Source organism: Trachurus japonicus, chromosome 13 (assembly GCF_045865225.1).
Source record: "Trachurus japonicus isolate A0001 chromosome 13, Traja_1.0".
NCBI lineage: Eukaryota > Metazoa > Chordata > Actinopteri > Carangiformes > Carangidae > Trachurus > Trachurus japonicus.
The window spans coordinates 13,014,882-13,040,584 of NC_140919.1; the positions used below are offsets into that span (position 1 = coordinate 13,014,882).

General features: G+C 40.8%; 1 protein-coding gene across 2 annotated transcripts in view; it reads right to left on the reverse strand.

Moving 5' to 3' along the window:
* Positions 1-1,309: 1,309 nt before the first annotated feature.
* ankrd13b (ankyrin repeat domain 13B) overlaps positions 1,310-25,703 on the reverse strand; it is a 66,631-nt gene continuing 42,237 nt past the window's right edge. Inside the window, exons 9-16 of one of the 2 annotated variants that reach the window (XM_085794870.1) lie at positions 24,125-24,192; positions 20,438-20,574; positions 15,590-15,747; positions 13,265-13,453; positions 11,371-11,534; positions 4,004-4,080; positions 1,688-1,791; positions 1,369-1,595 (exon numbers count right to left, since the gene is read on the reverse strand). In XM_085794870.1, coding sequence (XP_085650996.1) covers positions 1,725-1,791; positions 4,004-4,080; positions 11,371-11,534; positions 13,265-13,453; positions 15,590-15,747; positions 20,438-20,574; positions 24,125-24,192 — 860 coding nt within the window. In that variant the 3' untranslated portion in view covers positions 1,369-1,595; positions 1,688-1,724. Of the gene's footprint in view, positions 1,596-1,687; positions 1,792-4,003; positions 4,081-11,370; positions 11,535-13,264; positions 13,454-15,589; positions 15,748-20,437; positions 20,575-24,124; positions 24,193-25,703 lie in introns of both variants that reach the window. The other variant, XM_085794869.1, reaches the window with a different exon arrangement.

The following is a 25,703-nucleotide window of genomic DNA, read 5'->3' on the forward strand; positions in this document are numbered from 1 at the left end:
CAAATTTCATTTCAATCAAAAAAACCTTTTCAATCCAAAAAAATAAAAGGATTTGAATGCAAAAACATATTTGAGACCCACAAAATTGCATTTGAACCCTTTTTTTCTTTGATTTAAAAGTTGTTGTTTTTTTTGATTGAAGTGAGTTGTTATTTGATTGAAAATTGCTTTTTTTGTTTAATCAACTTTTTTTGATTGAATGATAATGACACAAATATCCTACCCATAATATGGCCTAAATACAAAAAATCCCCCAAAATATTTTCAATCAAATAATAACTCACCTCACCCCAAAAAAACAAAACAAAACTTTTCAATCAAAGAAAAAAAGGGTTCAAATGCAATTTTTGGGTCTCAAATATTTTTTTTGCATTCAAACCCTTTTTTCCTTTGATTGAAATGTTTTGCTTTTGATTGAAGTGAAGTTTGTTTTGATTGAAAATTGCTTATTTTGTTTAAATCAAATTTAAATTAAATTAAATTAAATTTTTTGGATTGAATAATAAATACACAAATGTAGCTCCATAGAAGTCTGGCTAAGGCGACGGGAGAGAAGAGGAGGGGTCGATTTGATCGTATGAAACCACTAAGATGATTATTTCCAGCCACTTTCAGTGTGCTTTAAACTTTAAAGTCATCTATAGACCGAATCGCCTTGTTTACATTCTACTTCCGGGTAGAAAACAGCACGTAATTTGAATGAGATCAATAGTAACGAACGAGAGTTTAGTTATATATATATCATATTTTTCACGCCCTATCACTGTTTAGACAAATCTGAAATGATTGAAGAAACATTACTATTTCTGTGTGTTTTGTGTTGCTATGTGTGGTATTTATTCAGTTTGGGGGAATCACAGTGTCTAAAAAGCATCAGTGGCTCAGCTGACAGGGACAGCTAACGGCGGTAGCTAAGCTAGCTAAGCTAACATCAGGACTTCAGCTGTTAAAACCCTCCCGTTGTCGGACACGACATGAAACTACTCCAGTTAGCTCAGTCATGTTGTAATTAAGATATCCGCTGGAGAAAATATTTTTTCATGGATTATTGAGTCACTGAGAAGTTAAACAGGTAGCTAGCTAACGGTTAGCCCGGCTAATCTCTGATAACCATGACTAAATACAAAAATGTGCACACATAAATAGCAATGTTTGTCCAATCATTGGTTTTATAGACTTTACAAACATCAGATTAGTCTAAACGGCGATATAGTGACATGAAAAATGAGATATAGCGAAACTCTCATCCGTCACTATTGTTCTCATGCTGGTTTTCTACCCGGAAGTAGTTCGTGATTCGTTCTATTACCTGCTCTCCTTTTTCTCCCACCTGTCCTTGGTCCAGACCCCTCCCCTGCCCCACCCTAAACCCCCTTGCCCCTCCTCCAGCCTCTCATTTCTCCATGAGTGACAGCTGGATGATGCGCTGCAGCTCCTCCTCCTCCTGCCGCCGCCGCAGCTCCGCCTCTTCCTGCTCCCGGGCCGAGATCTCCATGGCGATGCGCAGCTGCTCGTCATAGCTGCAGGTGTTGGGCGGCTTCTTGGAGGGGGTGGAGCAGCGGCTGGAGGGGGGGCGGGGCTTGTGCTGGGGGGTCCTGGTGGGAACAGTAGTAGTACAGGGATAAATTAGACGGGCATGTTACGACAACACGTTAGAAAACTTTGGAGACGGCTTATAATTGATTACCATTGGTTAATAGATAATTTACTGACGTCTTAAACCTTTAATAAGAACAACTTTTGGTAAACTCTTGGAGTCTCTTCTTTGTTCTTCTGGCAATTGAACCTCGTCTAGAGAGGAGCAAAAGCGTGTTAATGATCTTTTCTTACAACAGTAGAGCTGATTGATTGTTCTGGAGGCCATTGTCTAATGATAAATGAATGTTTAATGCTGAAATAAATTGGATTTTGCTGTTGGTTTATTAGAAAAGAAAAGAAGAAAACCTCATCTTTGATTTAATTTACATTTATAGTTTGAGAATAAGAGTGTCACACACAGAGACAGTAGAAAGTTAGATCAGTCATAAAAACTTCAGCGTGACGTGGAGGAGGTCGTTAAAGACAGAGACAGATATACTTGTAAAATTCACAGTGTCATTTTGTCGTACAGCTCAGGCAGCGATAACATACATACAGTTCATTAGTGGCTCCTGTTGGACCATAAATGTAGGAACAGGTGAAGAAAACAAGACTATGGGGAACAAGAATTACTGCAGTGGGCTTTAGTGCTGGGAAACACAACTAAAGTTTAGGGGGAAATGATGGTACAGTAACAACCGTTTTTCTTACTGTGTTATTAATGCAACAAAAAGAAAGAGAGCATCCCATGCATCTTACTGTGTAATTTAAACATTTCAATAATACCCAATAATAGGTTAAAGAGACCCCGAGGAGTTTGCTTTTGGTTATAAAAGAGTCTCATATTAATGTGGATGAATCTACGTTACCCACACTTGTTAATGGGTTACGAGACAGAGTTGTTTTCGAGGTAAATTCATGCAAAACCGCTGATGCGCGTTCCCGTCGGGGACAGTTTTTCATCAAGCAGTCTCTGCATTCGCCTCTAAAACAACTCTGTCTCATAACGTTCTGTTATTATCACATAGCGTGGTGAATGTGCAGGTCACAACTTGTCCACGAGAGCGTTGTGGAGTTGTTGGATTGTGTATTTGATGAGTTTGATGAGGGAAACCAAGAAATCCCATGAGCCTCCGTAGCGTAGCTCTGAGCAACTCACGGCTCTGCTCCGCCGTTCTAAAAATAGCTTGCACCGACAATTAAAAGTAACCTGGTACTACAGGGATTATAGCAATGGGCCAATTTGCCAAGATGTTTAACTATACCTTTAATGATTAAACAATAAAGATTAGCCATGATTGATGAGCTGTTTATCATTATCAAGATTACATTTGAAGATGGTTTTATTTGTGTATCTTTAATACGTCGTTCTTGATCTTTAAAAAAAAAAGCATTAAAATATAAATTTAGACCTTTTATTAATAGTTCATAACATTCAGCTTCAGAGCAAAAGTTAACTATCAACTCCAAATACTTGGCACAACTTTAGTTAAAATAGTAAATGATTTTCGTTTTCAAGTTGCACCAACTTTTTTTTTTTTTTTAGTTTACTCATGCATACTATAAAAGTCAATAAACCTGATTTAGCTCAACACCAGTTTTTTTTTTTTTTTTTTTACGCAGTCAACAATGTTTCAACACCCAGTTTTCCTCAAACTTTATAACTTTGCCGTACGTAAACATTGCAGCTGCGACATCTGTATATCCATCCTCTCGTCTACAAATAGGGACGACAGCGAGAGAAAACACAGTCTGAAGATAACAGGCTAAAGTCAACAGCAGCACTGTCGACTGTGAAAGCAGGAAACTCTCTCATCCTCCCACTCTCTCTCTCCAAACACACACACACACACACATACAGATACACTGTGTAGTGAGCGGTAGATAGGAGATGAGGGGAGAATAGCAGGATGGATAAGAGAATAGAGGAGGGGAGGATAGGACAGGAATACAGGATGTGAGTCAGGGATGGAAGGGAAGAACTGCAGGATGGAAAAAATACAATGGAAGAGAGCAAGAAGACACTGAAGAATAACAATACATAAGAGGAGCGAGAGGAAGTCAGAGACAATATGGGTGAAGGAATGGCAGGATATTTCACTTTTGTCCTGACACTCATGGAGATTTATGTTTTTTTTTTCTCTTTGTTGAGGATTCTCGTTCTTTTGAAGATAAAAGTCCCATTTATTTTTAACAATCGGCTCTTTCATCCAAGTTTATCTGCAAGTCCCTCGTTGATTTACTGATCACAGAGGGGTTGGATTTTGGATGGAGGAGCGAGGAGCGAGGGAAATGATGGGTAATTTACTGTAGAGAAGTGGGTGGATTAAAAAAAAAAAGAAACACAACAGAAGAGGAAGAAGAGGAAGAAGAGGAAGAAGACGGCTGAATGGCATCAAAGAGAGAAGATAATTTGAAGCCTGACCTCTCCAGGCGACTGGGGTCACAGGGCAGGGGGTGCGTCCCCGGCTTGCTGTTGGTCAGCGCCTCCCAGATGGTCACCTAGACACGGAGAGAGAGAGGGAGAGAGAGGGAGAGAGGGAGAGAGAGGGAGAGAAGGAGGAGGAGATCGCACAGGAAGTCAGAGAGCGAGCACAGGAAGTGGAGGAACAGAGGCATGGACGGAGAGACAGAGAGAGATGAGATGCATTGTTCCCCCCACCCCCACAGCCGTCTTCCTGTTAATGCGTGGTGGTCGGTCATAACCCACCTTGGACAAGGGGGGATTTTCAAGCCCCAGCTTGGGGACGGTGGGGGGTGGGGGGAGTGGGTATTAGGTCACGTCATAATTTCTTAAAGCTGTACAGAAAAGAAAATTGAATTTGAGCCCACTGTGGGTCCTAACATTAGTGTAATAACTCATCTATCAGACGATGTAGCCCAAACTTTGTGCAAAATTCTATTTTTGATTACATCCGGGATGAAAGTGTGGTATTTTGTTTTCACATTGGACAATGCAGATGCATGAATTATACGTCACGCTGCTCACGATTCATCAGCCACTGATATTGGATCCTTCATCCGTCAGTCAAACGTCTGAGACAACACACACACACCAAGCTCGGTCTCGCCCCAAACACTGAATATCCCGCCCACTCGATAACGACCAATCAAATTTGTTTTCCTTACTCGGGTAAACTCGTGGAAACTCGGCGCGACAAACAGGACAAACGGCCATTTCTGAACACCTTTAATCAGAGGCTAGGGTGTATGGTGCTCAGTGTTTATAATCAGCATATGACTTTTTACAAATTTAACATCTTGTTTGTCCAATACGAAGTCTGTGAAGTGTCTGAGAAAAATCATCTATCTATCTATCTATCTATCTATCTATCTATCTATCTATCTATCTATCTATCTATCTATCTATCTATCTATCTATCTATCTATCTATCTGTCTGTCTGCCTCTGTGGCTGTGACAGTTTCCTCATTACTAAACCTTTGCCACCATCCAATTTCACGTTTGCCTACCCTACTGGCAAAAACTGAAACGTGAGTGAGCGAGCCACAAGAGAAACACTGGCCATCGGTGTTTCTCTTGTGGCTCGGTCACTCTCGATCCAAAATAAGGAATGTTATATGAGAACCGAAAATGGAGAGAAAAAACTACACGCTGACACCATGAAATGGAAACATGACAGCGTGTCGCGCCCCACCTGTCATATCGCTATTCCCCACCGGTGGGGCGCGCTCCATAGTTTGAGTAGCACTGTGTTACAGTAATGCTCTGTAATAACTCTGAGAAGGCACGGAGGACTCTGAAAATTTGAATTTTGGGTGAACTATCCCTTTAATGTATGCTGAAGCAGCTCTCAGTCACAGCTCAGAGACAGCCAGCGGGCCTGACTGTGAGTTCTGAGCTGACTGAATGTAAACGAGCTGCTGCCTGGCTCCAAATATTAACACAGCCCCTGATGCTGCCATTAACATTGATGAGAGATATTTAAAAACAAGTTTAGCACTACCTACACTGTACAGGAGGTTAATATTAATGTTGGAAGCTCGGTGGAGCCTGTATCCACCTTTTTCCAAACGTCAAAAACCTAAGCCGGTTTTGCTCTTATGGTGGAATTTTATGTTTAGGTTTCCATGGTTTTTGGTAGTCACGGTAAATGCATGGATTTTTTTTTTCAATGAAAATCTGTAAAACGTACATATGGATCATCACACCGGCTTTTAACAATGGATATCACACAAATCAATTGACATCCGTGCTAAAAGCCAGCGTTAATAGATCCATGCGTTTACCGCAACTATGACAACAACTGAAAACCATGGAAACGTAAACATACAATTCCACCGGAAATGCAAAACCGGCTTCCGGCTTTGACCATCGATGACGTTCATGAACTTGTGGATAGGGTTTCACTCTTCTATTATAGTCTGGGGCTGTTGACTCGCTGTTTTGGTATAAGGAACCGGATCCAGGGCGAGAGAGACAGGCCTTTCCGTCAAAATAAAAGCACCAAGCTAATAAAATGCAGTGAAACTCTTTAATTTAACGAATATAATTTACAAGAAAGTCCCAGAGCCATTAAGTTAACCGTTTGCTTCTATTGTATTACAAGTTAATGTCTATTTTATAAGTTTTATGTTGGTGAACACTTTTACTTTGGTGAATTTGGTGATTGTGGTGAGTTAACAGCAGGCTCTTCGCCTCTCTGAAGAGCTACTTCTATTACTACTGATATTTTGTGTTGTGTTTTTTAGTCTTATTTCCTGACCCTGGATTATTAACCACTGGGCACAGAAGGCGACTGCCCCAGGGCGTCAGACCCTCAGGCCAGGGGCTCCAGATGCCCCGGGGTTGTTTGTGTGACAGTTACTTTGAGGTAATTACAAATTTGTTTGGTACAACACTAAAGCATAAGAGATGCTGAGCTCCAGGCAGCGACTTCTGGAGATATTGGTTGGTCTGTGGGGCAAATTATTATGAATTATGGGGGGAAAAGATATGTTGGAGCCCGCAGTTTTTTTTTTTTTTTTTACCCTGGGGCCTTCAAATGGGTTAATTTGGCCCTGTTTTTAACCTCCTTAGTTTATTTATTTCAGTACACTGGGAAAGTCAAGTGAGACAGACCTGAAGGTGAGTTGTCATTACAAAGTTTAACGTCACCAGAGTCAAAATACAATTATATCACAAAATCCTCCTGATGAAAAAGTTGTTTCCACATTGTCAGTCAATGTAAACAGAGAGTCCACACACCCAAAAGTCAATGATCAAGTGCTGGACAAAGACATTAGAGGTTGAAATTTGGTTTTGTCTAATGCAAAATTAAAAATTAAAGTAACACTGGATATAGGCTCTTCCTCAAAATGCGGCTTTGTAACATCTTTCCTTAAATCCCGGGGATTTCAGACAAGGCTGCAAAACCAGAGGACAAAAACACGGCTTTTTATTTACATTTAACAAAACAGGCTAAATCAAATGGCGCAACTTGTCAAAACGGAGACATTAGCAAGGACACACACCAGTCGCCCGTCTGATTTACCTCAATAACCCAGACATCAAGCTGCTTAAGTGCCTGATTTATGTCTCGTTGGGAAGAAGAAGGAGAATAAGTTGTGTTCTCTACAGGAATACAAATACAAGCAGCGTTATTGTGCTAAAACACGAAGGACAGTACAGAGGGGGAGGAGGAGGAGGAGGAGGAGGAGGAGGAGAGGGAGGGGAAGACAAGCTGTTAAAAGCTTGAAAAAACAAGTGCACCAGAGTTGTTTTTTTTAAATGGCTCGCCCCAAGGAGACAACAGCACGGCCACTGGGCCTGAATCTCCTGCACTCGACTGTTGTCTGCTGGGTAAATATAAAACACGTCTCTCAAGCTCCAAACCTCCAGGTTAAAAACACAGGTTCTTAATACAACATGTATTTTTCTCTCTCTGTTTCCTCTGCACGCTGCTTTTGTCCTCTACCTGTACAAAAACATGGCCGGATATGCACATCTGTACTCTGCAGTCAGTCAGCCTAATGAACAATGCCCCAGTTCCCCCTACATGTAAATAACCCTAAACCTATGGACAGTCACTCTGTCCATAAGATAAGCGCCTACTAAAAAGAAGAAGGTCAAGGTCAAGGTCAAGGTTTCTTTAATAGTACCAGACGGTAAATTTGTTGTGCAGATGGGAACTCGGCAATCCCAATATAAAAAGACACAAGACATCATGACAGACAAATCATACAATAGAAGAACAATACAATCATCCATAAAAGAAAGAAAGAAAAAAAGAATAAAATAAATATGGTCATAGAAAAGTGCTTAAAAGTGCCCCTTCTTTTTCTGTGGTGTCCATTGCTATTTTGTTTCTTTGTTTTCTTGTTATCATTATATGTTTAATCATCTTTAATTTTTTGAAATAGAGTATAATATTAGTGTTGATAGTAAGCCAATGCAATTATAACAACAGAAAGGGGCAGGTACTATAAGTTTTTCTTCATCCTGCTCCTTTTCATTTATGGTGACTATTGTGTACATTATGTAAATATGTGCAACCGTGTGTAGTATGTATACCATGAATAGAATAAATCAAAATGAACAATGAACTACAGTATATAGTATATGTGTATTTATAGTATGCATATTTTTTTGCATAATAGTATATGCGTATCTTTTGAATTCATTCTATTCTATTCTGTTTTATTTACATTTTTCATTATCTACATTCTTACAGTATTCTATTCTATTGTTGGTACCTTTATGTTTGTACCTGAGACCAAGACAAGTTCCTCGTGCTGTAAAACTGACCTTTACTGCTCTTGGCAATAAACCAGTTCCTCCTCTCCTTATTATCAGTAGGCTGTGAATGCGTGACATCATCTATCAGGGCATAAACAACCGCAAGACCAATACAAACTTCTCTGACACTGCACTGCACGGGTGTGAATGAGATGTGTCGGTTGTTGTGTCGGCTATGAGACATTCAATGTCAGCGGTATATTAATACGGTCCTTTGACACCTGTCTGGCTTCGGGATTTGAATCGTAAATAAAAGCTTCATCACCTTTTTCATCCCCGTCGGCAGTCGCTCTGCTGGGCGCTCTGTACTTAAACTACTGTACGACACAAAAATCCTGAGCTGCAGCCTTTGCCTCTTGTCTCCTTTACATTCTCCTCCTGTTTCCCCTCAGACCGTGTTCTCCGACCCGTCTCGCTGGGCCTATTTATATGTTTTTTCTTTCTGTACCTCTGGAACAAGACCAAGGACTATTCAGGACCAACACCTCTGGGAATTCAAACCAGCACCTTACACACAGACAGAGCGCAGTGTTGAATATAGCTACGTACAGGCAGCGTTGGGTCTCTGCTCACACACATCACAGCCAATTTATTCTACTTATTGATTTTACTTCAGTATTGATTGTTTTTTATTTTGAAACTGGTCGTTCTTTTTCTCCACCTCGCCGTGTCTTGTTTGTCTGGTCGCGCTTGACTTATCGGTGGATTTGTTGCCGTAATTTTGTGCTGGTTACAGGGACAATATTAATGTGAACCTCGGCTGAGGCGCCAATATGAATCTTGAAAACTTTAATTAAAACTTTTGCTACAATAGCTACAATATTTCACACAATCAAAGGTGGGATAATTGATTGTTATTGTCCATAGCAACAGTAATAAGACAGGGCAGAGGAGACTGGATTTAGCATTTAAATCTGCATTTACTGACTTTTAGTCACAAATGTTTATTGCAGCTTCAGTATACAACATTTAGAGTTTGGTGTCTATAGGTTCACCCCCTGCACAGGATTTCATCAAAATTTTGCAGTTTAAAGGTATAATATGTAGGAATTCCCCTCGGAACATATTCTTGATGTTGCATTCAGGTGAAATCGGACAGACGTCAGACAGACGCTGCATGTAACAGGATAAACAAGCGTCTATTTAAACAAGTGGTCCGCCAGCACGAGGTAAAACAATACAGGCGTGACAATATGTTGTCATGGTGATGTCGTATTGTTTTTTACGGTGTTTCTCTCGTGGAGTAAAATTACATCTGGTTGGTTTGCCGACGGCCGTCTGCCTGACTGCACCTGAATGCAACACCAGTGCCTCCGTCCTTCCTCACACTACACAGTGGTGACAGTTTTAACAGGCCGAGCCGACAGCTCCGCTGAGTTTCCGTGGTTACCTACGGTCACGCTGCCACTCAACGTAAAAAAAATGGCGATGCAACATGGCCGCCTCGGTTCGGTGCTTCGCCCACTTGTGTATTTGTAACGACTTATAACAACTCATTCTAAGGTACGAGAAAGCTTTCATTTGTATGCGGGTGTGATTCGACTTAAGTGAAATACGTATTTATGAAAGCAATATTTGATTTTTGCTAATAAAAAGCCAAATAAGTTACACACTGGGGCTTTAAATAAGTTGGGGCATAAGAAACAAAGTTGTGAACACACTACTACTGTAACACACAACCACATTTTGGTCGACGGTTCAGCACTTTATCAGGTGACTGAGTGACTGAGTTTATGGCCATGTGTTCTTTTTTTTGTTTTTGTTTTTTTTACCGCTGGTTGTTCCTCTTTCAAAATGATTCGATGCAAACATTTTCTCTTGTTATATTCAGAGGTGTGTTCAGGGAATTGACAACAATTTCATTTTCAGAATCCTTAAGTGGCTTTTAGCAACGACTCTACAACCTTTTTGGACAAAAAGTGCTCATTTTCTTAGAACACAGCTTCTATTATGTATTTGATTCTCTGCACCTCTAAGCCAAAGACAAGTTTCTGCCCTTTGAAGAATGGTAGAAAATAAAGTATTTTCTATTGTATTATATTCTAAACTTTTGCTACTTTCGAGAAATGCCAGTATTGCTCTGTGTGTTAGAGGTTTGTTACTCAGATGGAGGCTGGATGCTGGCAACTCTAACTGTCTGTATGAGTGATCATTATACAGTTTCAATAACATTTAGTTTATCTCTTTCATTGTTATAAAAATCAAGAGTTTTTTGGTTTCATGTGCAGTCACGTGATCACGGCTGTCAATCAAGATATTTATATGCTGCATTTTATTTGAACTCGATTTATATTGGAGAAAGTGAAAGACAGTTGTTTAAGATTGTGTGTGTGTGGTGTTTTTAATCATAGTTATAATGCAGTTATAGCACTGTTTAACTATAGTTATTAACACTCATAAATTATCATAATTCTTTATAACAATAATCATAACACACTATAAAGCATTTTATCATGACTTACGGTATACGATTATGTATTATAATTAAGCAAAATCTCAATTATCACATTCACAGTGGAGTGGCATAGGTTGATAAACAAAACTGACTGACCCAAAAAAATAAAAATATATATATTCTAGATTTTTCTATTTTGTTATAAAGCATTATGATCATTTATGAGTGTTTATAACTATAGTTATACGGTGCTATAACTGCATTCTAACTCATTATAAGTATGGTTATAATGCATTATAGAGATAAGCGTCAAATAAAGTGTTACCAAATATTTTTATCAGTATTTTTTTTTCAATTACTAACCATTTCAGGCGACCCCATTTGAATTCCAGGTGACCTTGCGTGGGTTCCCGACCCCAGGGTTGAAAAACACTGGGCTAATGTGTTTCAGTCTTAGGATAGGATAGGTTTTATTTGTCATTCTTATGCGTCACATAAAAACGAAATTATGTTTCACACATCCACCGTTCAAGATCAAGATCTGTGCATTAATTTCAACAATAAATAAGTAAAACATGTATAATTAAAAACAACATATTTAATAATGTGTTTCAGTCTTCTTTTTATTATTATGTTATAATAAAGAGAGGATGATCTCACCTGGTCGTACTCAGAGCCGGCCTCCAGCAGACTCTGCTGTATGGCGAACTGCAGCAGGTCCTCCTCCTCCTCCCGCATGCTGTCTCTCTGTTTGCCACCTAGCATGGTGTATCCAGGCGGGGCCTCAAACACACACGGGGGAATCTCTCCGGCTCGACACGACACTACAGCACACAGGGGGGAAAGGCAAAAGGGCAAGAGACGGGGGGGGGCAGGGGAAAGGAAGGAGTGTTATCTAACAGTGAAGGAGACTGAAGGAGAAGCACACGGAGAAAAGGAAAAAGAAAAGAGCGATTCCTGAGTGAAAGAAAAAGAGAAATCCAGACTAAAACAAGCTGTGAAGGGTCATTTCTCCTCCACACTGTTGTTGGTATAAAACATCGACCACTCAGCTGTGTATATAACCCAGCGTAGGACACTTCTGCAAGATAACATCAAGGATTTGTATAGAGGTACTTTCACAATGAATTATAGTATGTCTGCTCTCCTCTGCATGGCTGCATATTTCAACATGGCTGCTGTGATGCTGATGAAGTGATAGGATGATGAAAGCAAGTCATTATCTTACACGCGGAGAACATAACCTTGCGTTGGACGCCTGTGATGATAAACACAACGCTCATAATAACTATGAAGCGACAGTAAACTCCCGGCTGTTATCTGAAGTACGATGCAGTAAAATGTTACGAAGATGTATCTGCAACAAGATCTTGTGGAAACAAAACATAACAACAGAGGATAAAGTTGTCCAGCTGAGTGGATCGGTAACAATAAATCAATTCTCAACGTTGGCAAAACAAAGTCTATATTGTTTTGCTCAAAGTATCAGTTCAAACCTGAATTAACACTGACATTAAATATAAATAATATTTTGGTTGAACATGTATGTGAGACAAATGTGCTGGGTGTAACTTTCGATCATAATTTGTCATGGTACAAACAAATTGATACTGTAGTTGGCAAAATGAGAAGAGGTAGTGAAAATAATTTCTAAATGTTTTATCTCCAGATGTCAGGAGGCAGGTTTTAAATGCTTTGGTTCGGTCGCAACTTGATTACTGTTTAGTAATTTGGTCAAGTACTTCAGTTAAGAGCTTGAGGAAATTACAAGTAGTAATTTTATTATCGAACCAATGTGACCAGCATGTATGATAGTCTGGGTTGGCTACCTATATAAGACATACTGTAGGTCTACCTATGCTTTGTTGAATTTTTTAAGAAATACAGTTGTGACACAAGTACCAAAATTACTGTATGACAGACTACTTTCCCATTTTGCCCAACATAGTTATCAAACAAGAAGTACATCAGAAGGGAGGTTCATACTGCAGAGAGTGAGAACAGGTATAATTCAAAGAACAGTTCTGTACAGAGCTAATGGTTGCCTGGAATTCTCTACCAGTTCATATTGCTCATGAAAGTAACAAAGATCGGTTTAAAATGCTGTTAAAACAGTATCTTTTAGAATTTAATGAATTATGATTTCACATATTTAGTCTATAAAAAGGACTGGTTTACAGTTTGAATGGAGTTGTGGTTGTACCCTTTTTTTTGGGAGTGGATATATGTGTATGGGTAGTTGAAGTGCATGGTTGCGGTCACTTCAGACAGTTAATGCTTATTTATGTGATTTTTTTTTTTTTCTTATTTACTTTGTGTGTGTATTATACTCGGTTATTTATGGTACTGCAGTAGGCTATAGAATGAAATCTGAGTGTAGAGAAATGGTGATGTCTGTGGTGTCTGTCTGTGGGGATCCTGATAAAGAAAGAAAGAAAGAAAGAAAGAAAGAAAGAAAGAAAGAAAGAAAGAAAGAAAGAAAGAAAGAAAGAAAGAAAGAAAGAAAGAAAGAAAGAAAGAAATGTGCGTTGCATGTGCATGTGTGAACTCTCACTGGTGGAGCTGGAGCTGGAGACGCTGGAGGAGTCGCTGCCTGGAGATGGCGTGTCCGTCCTCGGGGGGTCCCTCTGTCCGTCCCCCTCCACCCCGACTTCGTTGTCGGTGCGGACGCCCGTCCCCTCCTCGCAGCCGTTGAGGTTGCTGAAGGTGATCCTGGCGTTCAGGATGTGGTAGAGAGGGATCTCTGCAGAGAGGGTGGAGGAGGAGAAGAAGAGACAAACCGGATGACAGTTTTATTGCTAAAGTGCCCTCTAGGAGCCAAAACGTGTGCTAAAGTGTCCTCTAGGAAACAAAATGTGTGCTAAAGTGGCCTCATGGGGGCCAAAACGTGTGCTTAAGTGTCCTCAAGGAGCCAAAACGTGTGCTAAAGTGTCCTCTAGGAGCCAAAACGTGTGCTAAAGTGTCCTCAAGGAGCCAAAACGTGTGCTAAAGTGTCCTCTATAGGAGCCAAAACGTGTGCTAAAGTGTCCTCTATAGGAGCCAAAACGTGTGCTAAAGTGTCCTCAAGGAGCCAAAACGTGTGCTAAAGTGTCCTCAAGGACTCAAAACACGCATTAAAGTGTCCTCTAGGAGCCAAAACGCATGCTAAAGTGTCCTCTAGGAGCCAAAATGTGTGCTAAAGTGTCCTCTAGGAGCCAAAACGTGTGCTTAAGTGCCCTCATGGGCGCCAAAACGTGTGCTAAAGTGCCCTCATGGGGGCCAAAACGCGTGCTAAAGTGTCCTCAAGGAGCCAAAACGCGTGCTAAAGTGCCCTCATGGGTGCCAAAACGTGTGCTAAAGTGTCCTCATGGGGGCCAAAACGTGTGCTAAAGTGTCCTCTAGGAACCAAAACGCGTGCTAAAGTGTCCTCTAGGAGCCAAAATGTGTGCTAAAGTGCCCTCATGGGTGCCAAAACATGTGCTAAAGTGTCCTCATGGGGGCCAAAACGTGTGCTAAAGTGTCCTCAAGGAGCCAAAACGCGTGCTAAAGTGCCCTCATGGGTGCCAAAACGTGTGCTAAAGTGTCCTCATGGGGGCCAAAACGTGTGCTAAAGTGTCCTCTAGGAGCCAAAACGTGTGCTAAAGTGTCCTCATGGGGGCCAAAACGTGTGCTAAAGTGTCCTCTAGGAACCAAAACGCGTGCTAAAGTGTCCTCTAGGAGCCAAAATGTGTGCTAAAGTGTCCTCTAGGAGCCAAAACGTGTGCTAAAGTGTCCTCATGGGGGCCAAAACGTGTGCTAAAGTGTCCTCTAGGAACCAAAACGCGTGCTAAAGTGTCCTCTAGGAGCCAAAATGTGTGCTAAAGTGTCCTCTAGGAGCCAAAATGTGTGCTAAAGTGTCCTCTAGGAGCCAAAACGCGTGCTAAAGTGTCCTCTAGGAGCCAAAACGTGTGCTAAAGTGCCCTCATGGGTGCCAAAACGTGTGCTAAAGTGTCCTCATGGGGGCCAAAACGTGTGCTAAAGTGTCCTCTAGGAACCAAAACGTGTGCTAAAGTGTCCTCATGGGGGCCAAAACGTGTGCTAAAGTGTCCTCAAGGAGCCAAAACGCGTGCTAAAGTGTCCTCATGGGGGCCAAAACGTGTGCTAAAGTGTCCTCTAGGAGCCAAAACGTGTGCTAAAGTGTCCTCATGGGGGCCAAAACGTGTGCTAAAGTGTCCTCTAGGAACCAAAACGCGTGCTAAAGTGTCCTCTAGGAGCCAAAATGTGTGCTAAAGTGTCCTCTAGGAGCCAAAATGTGTGCTAAAGTGTCCTCATGGTGCTAAAGTGTCCTCTAGGAGCCAAAACGCGTGCTAAAGTGTCCTCTAGGAGCCAAAACGTGTGCTAAAGTGTCCTCTAGGAGCCAAAATGTGTGCTAAAGTGTCCTCTAGGAGCCAAAACGTGTGCTAAAGTGTCCTCTAGGAGCCAAAACGTGTGCTAAAGTGCCCTCTAGGAGCCAAAACGTGTGCTAAAGTGTCCTCTAGGAACCAAAACGCATGCTAAAGTGTCCTCTCGGAGACAAAATGTGTGCTAAAGTGCCCTCTTCAGTGGCGAGGACGCGCTATACTGTACTGTGTGCCCTTTTTTTTCCTTTTCACCCCTGCCCTTCAAAAAGTCTGTGCCCGCCACTGCTTATCTGTTAACCGTGTCTTTGTCTTAACGATGCGTGTCCTTGCTTCACGTCTCTTACTGTTAGTGGTCAAATTTTCCCTCATTTCTGTCCAATTCTTTCCATCCGTCTTTGTATCTGCTCATTAACCTCCCATCATCCCCTTTCATTTAAAGCCGTCATCATTTCCACCTCCCTCCTTCCCTCCCATCATCCCATCATCCCTCCATCCATCTCACTCTCTCTCGCAGCGCTCACCGATCTTGACGGGGAAACCAGGCGGCAAGCGCAGAGTGATGAAGTCACGCAGCTTGGCGAAGAGGGCGTTGGAGATCGCCATGAGATCGATGATAGGCACCACTTGTTCTGCCAGGGACAGAGGATGGGACTCGCACAACCACAACTTGGCTTTAAACCTGGAAACACACACATAACACACACACACAATCTGTGAACACTCTGATTATCTGGACAGTAACATAGGAAGAGTTTGTTGATAAAAAAAGGACCAAGTACTATTCTGACTTCAGCATTTAATTGAAGCAATTTATGCTCTCATTCAAGCAATTAGGTCTTTTGCCAAAGCAACACAAAGGCATTGATTACATCAGCTAACTGAGTGTGTCCACAAGCCGCTGAGTCCTGTTTAAATTGAGCCAAATCAATGCTTATATTTTAACTTGTCGATAATGAGCACAGGATCGAGAGGCAGCTCTGCATCTCCGACAACTTCATCCCCGTGATGCTCTGTCAATTTATATTAACCTCTTAATGCACGCCCCTATTTTTCATGTTTTTTGCCATAACGCCATGCCCAAGTTGTGAGCAGCACAGATCCCACATAGTTTAAGATTCAGAGATGTGCCTGGTATCATTGTAAAGGTTAACACTTTCAGGATACTAGTTAAGGTGTTTTTTTTGATTCTGTGACACTTTACTGACAAAAATGGCAAAGGTTAGAATGATTAAAATTGTTTTCCCCGCCCATAGGTTTGCTTATAGAATGACATGGGTACAGACATTCAGGGACCTCTCAGAGGCTATAGACACAATTAGGCCACAGCCACCAGGTCTTTGGCTTCCTGCAGTCCAAATTTCAAGTTCAAAAGACCAAAAGAAACATAAAAAAATACAACCCGCTAAAACTCCTGGCGCGCTGAGTAGAGGGCGCACCCCTAAAAGCAGTGGGGGATTATATAGAACTATTACACCTATCTGCATTGGGTATTTTCTATGCGGCGGAGCGGGGTGGCACGCACGTCGGATTACACAGGGTTTGTTTATCAGCAACCAAACGTGATGGCGTAGTGTCATACACCGTTGAAAACCTCAGACTATTGGCTAAAAGGTTATCTGCTTCTTTCACGGACAATTTGCATTGGCTCAAGCAGCTGTCAATCAAAGTCACGTTGTCAGTCTCATCGTCACGTGTTCCTCATTGGCTTTCGAGACATGTCCGGCCCATCCTCGCCACCGATTGGCTACTGCGTTGGTGTGTTTGAAGCAGGAAAGCCCCTCACGGGATGTAAACATTCCAGGTCACATGTAGTCACAGATCGCCGTTTTGCAACTCGTAAAATGCTGGTAAACGGCGGCCGGTTTTTGTTTTTGATCCGCGTGTATTACGTTACGCATTGGACTAAACACATGGTCTTATTGAGGAAAAATACTTCGGTTAGAAGGAAAACAGATTTCATATTTCACAACGCATGGGTACTTGGCAAGCTGTAACAAAACGGTCTCTGTGTCATAAGGGGGGGATGGTCGCTTGTAGATCAGCTGTGGATAAAGGGAAGACTTGATAAGTTATGTACGCATCATACGTTTGAGCTTAGCGGCTAGCCGACCTAACTGCTAATCCTGTTAGGGCTGTGAGCAACCAAAAAAATCATGGGTGGTCTTGAATTGATCGGGGCGATCTAAGCTTTCTAACAATGTATAACATGAATATATATGCTTAAGGGCTGCTGTTAAAAATGTTCGGGAGTAATTGATGCTAGCGCCACCTTCTGGAGCCGTACCGTGGACGGTACAGCGTGCGTTAACTGGTTAAGTGCTGGTGAACAATGGGAGTGACGGGCCGACAGTCAGTTAGAGGGACGGAGAGTTGGCAGGTGGAGGAGAGACGAGACTGATGGGCATGACACCGAACACCAATAAAACCAGCTGTATTACAAAAAAAATATCATCTTTATATTTATTCTGGGAGTAGTTATTCATGATTCACACTTCCAAAAAAAAAAATCTTTATTTGTCTCATGCTGCCTGTTAAACAGCACATCAGCTCTGCCCTACAAAGGCAAAGTGCAGTATCTGTAAAAATGCCAAACTGAGAAAAACAACTTTTTGTGTTTTTCATTGTCAGGTTTAAGCATCAAATTATGAATAACTACCAAGTCTATAATTGATTAGATAAAGGTGGACTGAATTAAATGTATTTTGTAGTTTGTCTTTCTGACCAATTTTGACCATTTTATGGCAGATACTGCACTTTTGCCTTGGTATCAGCTGCAGATACTGCACTTTGCCTTGGTTTCACAGTGCTTTTTTGGATGGACAGCAAAATAAAAAGCCAAATAACTGGAAATTTTAGCAGTACCAATATCAAATTCTACCAGATTGAAGAGAATATCAATTTCAAATAGCCTTTATTGTCATTGCAACAAACAAAGTGCAACGAGATTTGTGGTGCCACATCTATTCCAGGGCTAAAAAGGACCAAAAAAAGACTAAAAAGGACATGTAAAGGACATCCTCAATCAGTATTATCAATAGAACTGGTAAGAATAAATACATTGCACATTAATATTAAGAAAGTGCTTCAAAGTGGTTTAGTGCAGTGGTGCAGGGTTATTTTGACTGGTTGCTGTGGTTAATAAGTCTGATGGCCCAGGGGTAGAAGCTATTTTTGTGTCTGTTGGTGCCTAACCCTAAACTTCAAATTCTCAAATCTGCACATATTCAAGTGTGAATTTGATCTGAAATATAAAAGTTAGCAGCTCAAACATTCACAGCACTAATAAGGATTAACGGAGGGTGTCTCTATTTCGGTTATTACCAGCTTCTTTTGTGATATAATGATGGATTTAATCTTTCAAAACCAAAGAATAATGTTGCGATAACACTCCATTTATATAGTGCAGTACAGTAAATGCCTATAAAACTACTTTCATTCGGGGCGGTGCGTGGCGCAGTGGGTAGAGCGGCCGGGCAGACCTTTCCTGCGTGTCATTCCCCCTCTCTCTGCCTCCCCATTTCCTGTCTCTCTCTACTGTCATCACTATCAAATAAAGGCAAAAAGCCAAAAATATTAAAAAAAAAAAAAAAAAAAAAAAAAACCTACTTTCATTCACTTGTTTGGGGAGAATCGGCTGTTTTTGGAGTGAAATTTCTTCCGTTTATCTCATAATTTGAAACCACGGCCATGTTTAATATGAACATCTGACACTGTAGCATTATAAATATAACAGGGAATAAGAAAAGCACTAAAGTCCCGTGTTGATTTCACATATTCACACGTCTTTTTTTTTTTCTCCTGTCCTCACAGTCTCGAAGGGAAACTGTCGGGTTTCTTCACTCATACAGTAGCTGTTGTTATGTCTCTTTAATCGTGAAGTAAAGATGATTTGTCATGAGTCACCAAGCCAGAGCGGAGTGACAGACTGCGGAGACAGACTGTCTCTAATTGTCTGTCTCCTCCAGTTTTGTAAAAAAAAAAAAAAATCTACTCCTGAGCTGCCGTGACAACGTCTCTGTGTGTGTTTGTTTGTTGCCCACTTCCCCTGTCTGTCTTTCACCTCTGGAGCGCTGCTGGTCAGCTGTCACAGACGGCTGGTTTCACTCTGCCTGTGTGTGTGTGTGTGTGTGTGTGTGTGTGTTCAGCAGAGATGGACAGAGTACTCGACCCCAGTATTTGAGTAAAAGTACAAATACTACTGGTCAAAATTTACTCCGTTACAAGTAAAAGTAGCTCAGTCGACATGTTACTCGAGTAAGAGTAAAAAAGTACTTGCTTTTAAAGGTACTTAAGTATCCAAAAGTACATGCTTTTAAATTTACTTTAAGTAAAAATAAGAGTAAGAGTAAATTTCTTATTTTTCACATCAATGAATTACTATTATTTTTTCTAAATGAATTTAAGGACCTTTTTTAACTCTTGTTTCTGAGAATTAACTCTTTGTGCTGCTTTTAGGGGTTAGGGTTTCCTTCTCTGACAAACACAGCTTGTGTCCAATGGTATTTTAGAAAAGAAAAAAAAAAGAGCAGACCTGAAAGTAACGATTACTTTTCAGCCTTCCTAGAAATTAACTCAAGTAAAAGTAAAAATATTTGTCTTGGAAATGTATTCAAGTAAGAGTAATAAGTACCAAAGAAATCTAATACTCAAGTAAAGTACAAATATCCTCTGGATATGTACTTAAAGCAGAAGTAAGCGATCCGGTCGTTTTGGCTAATGCTGCGTTCCAGGCAGGCTTTTGAAACAGTAAATTACAGCTTCAAGTCACAACTTACGACTTTGTAGCGTTCCAGGCAACCCACTCGTGTTTTTCCGACCTGTTTTACCTGTGAAAGTCACTATAACGGCCACTCGTAACTTCCGACCGGTGAACTCGTACCAGATCGAACTGGTACGACTTCACAGGTCGGAAAAACACGAGTTGCCTTGAACGCACCATAACAGTCCTCGTCCCTACGTCACCACATTCACGGCGTTCCTTGGCTGCACACACAGCCCTGCATGCCGTTCTCTCTCCTCATTGGATAAAAACTGTAGGATACGAGAAAAGTTTTCTCCTGGGCTCAGAGCAGAGCAGAGTGACTGACAGACCCGTGTTTCAGTCCAAACACTCTATGTAAGTGATTGCTGTCGGAAGATATAACTATTTAAGACTTATATTAACACAAATATATCACTTACTTCTGCTTTAAGTACAGTACTCAAGTAAATTTACTCCGTTACTGTCCACCACTGCTGTTCAGTTTGTCAGCTCTGGCGACTTCACTGTATATGCATGGCTGCCTGTCTGCGTGTCTGTCTGTCTGCCTGTGTGTGTGTGTGTGTCTGTGTCTGTCTGTGTCTCTCTCCTGTCAGCCTGCGTGTGTCACCTCTGGGTCTTGGTGGTGAGCTGGCACGGGTGGCCGATGTCCCTCTGCGTCGGTGACAAGCCGGGGTTGAAGTATTCCTCAGCCGTCAGCGCCGCGGGGTTGGTCACCGCGGGACTCGACATCTGGGTCACCAGGGCCTGCAGAGAGTAAATAATAAAGGACACAATGGATTTCACATTCCTGCTATAAACCACATGTTATCAGGCACAAAAAGGCTTTTTTTTTTACTCATTCGTGATAAAAAATCTGCAGGGGGAAGGACTGTTAATCATTGAGATTTAAAGTAAAGACGACTTCACAAAGCGCAAAGATCCTGAAACTCTGTAACAAAAAGACTCCCACTCCCACTGGGGTTTCAAGGTTTTCTTATCACCTCCTGACATTTTCAACAGCCCAGAGAAAGAGGAAAGAGTTCCTATGGTCTGAAACTACGAACAAATGACAACATCTTTTACTTCAGTATTTTACATCATTACTGTAAATGAATCTGTTGGGTCACTGTGCTAATTAGTCCCTCACTCATCAACCCGAGGGCTTGGAAGTTTGTAAGTGGCTTTTGACAAACTTTACAGGAGAGACAAAACAACATTTTGACCACACTTCAATCAACTGTATTCATTAACCTTAGTTTATTAGTTTAATAAGGGACAATGTGCAATTACATTAATCATTTAAAGGAAAAAATGAAAAGATGGTTGCACCAGATTTAGCTCCCAGCTAATTTCCATCTGTAGTCCTTACCTTAAACCACAACATTGCAAACACAGACATAATACTTATATGAATGCGTATTTATGTAATAGACTTATGGCATATTAGCACAATGAACATGTTCTAAAACATTTTAAAATCAAAAAGAATATGGCAAAAAACCGTCAGATACGCCTTTTTGGCATCAAACATTTCCAAGTCTTCTATGGACATATTGGGCGTATCTGCTGAACAATGCATTGAATTGATTGAATAATCAACACTTGAATAACACTTGAATAAGTAATTAATTTTCATTCAACTCATTCATTCATTATTTTAAAAGGGTCCTACTGTATGTTCCCCGCTGTTGCTGGTCGATGGACTCTCTCTATATATCTGGCCTGTCTAGCCTCTACCTGGTCTTTTTACTAAACTTAACCAACTCCTTTCTTCATTGCCTAAACCCAACCAATGGGACAATTACACTTCCCACTTAAAGTCACAACTCCACTGCAGGTATGGGACCAAAAATTGCATGTTCCCCTGGTCCTTTTAGGGAAAAACAGGGAACATAGGACCCTTTTTCTAAAAAAGGTTCCCCAGTCACACATAAAACAGCTACATAGGACCCGGGGAACATAGGGATGATGACCCCAGTGAGGCTCTCAAGGCATGATTCTGTCTTACTGTCATCACTCTTGTGAGGACATACATTCAAAAACAACTCTGACTCATCTTCAACTTCTTCAAAACAGGATTCATCAGTTTGTTTCATATATTAATCAATCCTTTCTGCCTCAGACAGTTCCATGTCTGCAGTTCTCTCAGCCATTTTGAATGCTGTTTAAGGGCAACAACTACACTTACGCCCTTCTGGCTCCAAACATTACTCACACTTTTGTGTTAGGTCTTTATTGTTTTGTTGCTTTGTTCAATACAGTTTGATCTCAGATAGGTCTTTTTGGCATCATTGGATAGAGCTCATCGAGACCTTTATTTTGATATAACTAATATTCATATGAGCGTGACTTTAGTGAATCTCTCGGAGGTGGGCCACCATTAGCAGAGGAGGGAAGACTTTCTTCTTCTGGCTGCAGATAATTAGAGTCAGCGCCACTTTAAGAGTTTTGAGTTTGGCAAAATCAAAACTAAACTACAGAACAGCTTTACACTTAAAGAAGAATATCTGTGGAGCAAACATCAAACTGCAAAAAAGAAAAAAGACTGGTCTGGAGGGAGACGACAGAGAGGCCCAGAGAGTTGAAAAGAGCAGAGGCAACAAAGAGGGAGAGGGGGCAAGTAAAAAAAAAAAAAAAAAGGCAGAACACAAAAAAAAGAGGAGTAGGAGGGAGGGATGAGTCATCGATGTTCTCCAGCAGAAACAAATTAAAAAACATAATCAATATTTGAGAGCAGGCTGAGTGATTGTTTCACTCTGCCGGCGTGCTCTCCTTGTTGACACAGTGGACTCATACACTCGCTGTCCGTCTGCAGAGCGCCGAGGCCACGCTCGCCATGCTAATAATGAAGATGATAATTCACTCACAAGCACTATTGTCACACTGCTGATTCTGATGACTATTATCACTATAATAGCTACTCACAGAGTGATTATAATAATGTCTGCAAATACCTCTGCAGCCCACGTTTAATGTCAACACCAAACATACAGTATAATATATATATTTATATACTTGGTGAAAAATCTTCCTCCAATAGCTTAAAAAACATCTCAGCAAACCAGAAAAAACAGATTAACCACCAATTGTTTTTTTAATTTATCAGATCAGTTTTTTAGTTGTATCACATTTTCACAACCAACTGAAAAATTCAATTTAAAGATATTTGAAATAAGCTTATTAATTGTCATCGAGCTTTTTTAAAGTGATGTTAACACTTCATCTTTTATGAAGCATCCCTCCTACATTAATACGAATTAGTATGTAATTTCCAAACACAGCGATAAACGTTTAACTCTTGATTTATAATCTCATCTAAACTGTGTTTCATACTCAATAAATTATGGATTAATTATTTAAAAACCTAATATCATATATGTTACAAAGCAGTAATTTAGGAGATGTCAGTGGTTCATAGAATCATTTATAAAGTGCAAGTACATGTACATTTATTCATGCACTTAAACATACAATGATTTGGACCTGTGCTAATGCTAAGTGGGAGTGTTAATAGATGTTTTATTATAAATAGCATATATATGTTGGAAGAACGCTTTATAAATTCAGTATTTAAAAGGATAGTTCAACATTTTGGCAAATTGGCCCATTGCCATAATCGCTATAGTCATAGCAGTAGGTTCGTTACCTTTAATTGTTGGTGCAAGCTACTCTTAGAACGGCGGAGCAGAGCCGCAAGCTGCTCAGAGCTACGCTACGGAGGCTAATGGGATTTCTTGGTTTCCCTCATCAAACTCATCAAATACACAATCCAACAACTCCAAAACGCTCTGGTGGACAAGTTGTGAGCTGCACATTCACCACGCTATGAGATAATAACAGAACGTTACGAAACAGAGTTGTTTTAGAGGTAAATGCAGAGACTGCTTGCTGAAAAACTGCCCCTGAAGGCAACGCGCATCAGCAGTTTTGCATGAATTTACCACTAAAACAACTCTGTCTGGTAACGTTCTGTTATTATCTCATAGCGTGGTGAATGTGCAGGTCACAACTTGTCCACCAAGAGCGTTGTGGAGTTGTTGGATTGTATATTTGATGAGTTTGATGAGGGAAACCAAGAAATCCCATTAGCTCTGAGCAGCTCGCGGCTCTGCTCCGCCGTTCTCAAAATAGCTTGCACCGACAATTAAAGGTAACGAACATACTGCTGTGATGACTATAGGGATTATGGCAATGGGCCAATTTGCCAAAATGTTGAACTATCCCTTTACTAATAACTACAGAATGCTTAATAGTGTGTTACCAGTTATTATAACGTGCTGCTATACCAAACTGAGGATATCTAAATGTGACTCACCCCGTTGTTCGGCCCCATGTGTTGCTCCGCAATACCGAGGAAGTTCTGCAGTGGAGTCGTCTTCCCACCTGTCCAGAGACACAGAGACACAGAGAAAGCAGTGATGGGCTGAACCAAGAAGACACTGTTTACACACACATACAAAGTCTCAGTCCTGTTAGGATTCACAGTCCTCAGGTTCATGCTCACTACAGATCACTTAAAACCTGAAGCCTTGGTGCCCATTCATTAAGAGATAGTGGCGCTCCGGCTCACTTATCTGTCGGCAGAGTAAATTTAGCTCTACACTGTTTCGCTCAAGATAGGTTATCGCATTTTTAATCAAGCTTTTGTGTTGTGGTCCTATGAAAGTGAGCTGAAATGAGCAAAGCTATACTTTACAAAGCTGAAAGGAAGTGAGACGGAATATGTTTTTATGCAAGAATAATGAAGTAAAGCATTTTAAATAGTCAGTAAAAAAAACCAAAAACCAAAAAAATCTTCTTTTCAACACCCTCTTTCGACAAATAAAACTCAAACTGCAAACAGACTGTTAACAATATGAAAAAGCTGAATGTAGGAATGCTCCAAGTTTTCAATTAGGCTGCATATGCTTATTAAAAAAAAACAGAGATCTCTGTTGAGTTGGGGATTTGTTAGACACGCAACAGCTACGTGATGATAATACAAGTTATGAAAATGCATGGTGTTTGAAGAAGTTTATTAAACCCTAAACATTTCTGGGATTCTTTGGATTGTGCCTGAAAACTTAAAGTTAAATATTCATCAATTAAACCTACAAGAAAAACATCTTCAGGCTTAATTTATAAAGGATTTAATATGCAAAAAACTGAAACTTCATGACAGTCTTGGTGTAGCTTGATCATGCTGGATTGACAGTGATCAAACCATCCTCAAACTGTCACCAGATGTGTGACTGACTGGTGCATGAAAGCGCATGACGGCACATTTCATTTTCTTCCCAGTGAGGAGAGGGCGGATTATTAGGAAAAGCTGAAGAACGTACGTATCGTGGGAAAAGCTCAAAACTGTTTTTACTTGAACCAAAAATAACATGTTCGTGTAGGATCCCATCACTCACAGTAAAGAAGCAGCTGACTGAGGAGAACATACGGTTTCAGTCTCTTTAAAAAGCAGTCACAGTGAAGGTGCACGTCTTTTTTTAGAGCGTGTGTGGGAACAGCAACAGCAACAGCAACAGCCGGCTGCTTTCGCTTATGACAGATGTGAGCAGCTTATTAGTGTTTGTCTTGTATTTTCAGACGGTGCTGGTGCTGCACTTGTCCCTCACTGACTGTGCCGCCACTGCTAAAAGCAATCACTTACTGTTATTATGTCGGCGACACTGACCTTTGGACAGCTGATCTGCAGTTTGACTCAAGTCTGTCTTTGGATATACAGCTCTGGAAAAAATAAAGAGACCACTACTCCAAAATGTTCTTAATAAATCAGCTTCTCTGTGTGGCAGCCATCGATTCCAGTGTCTATTGAACTCCAACACAAGCACACCTCACTCTACTTAGCTGATCACCTGAACCAAATCATATTTAATGAGGAAGAAAGATTATAAATGAGTAAA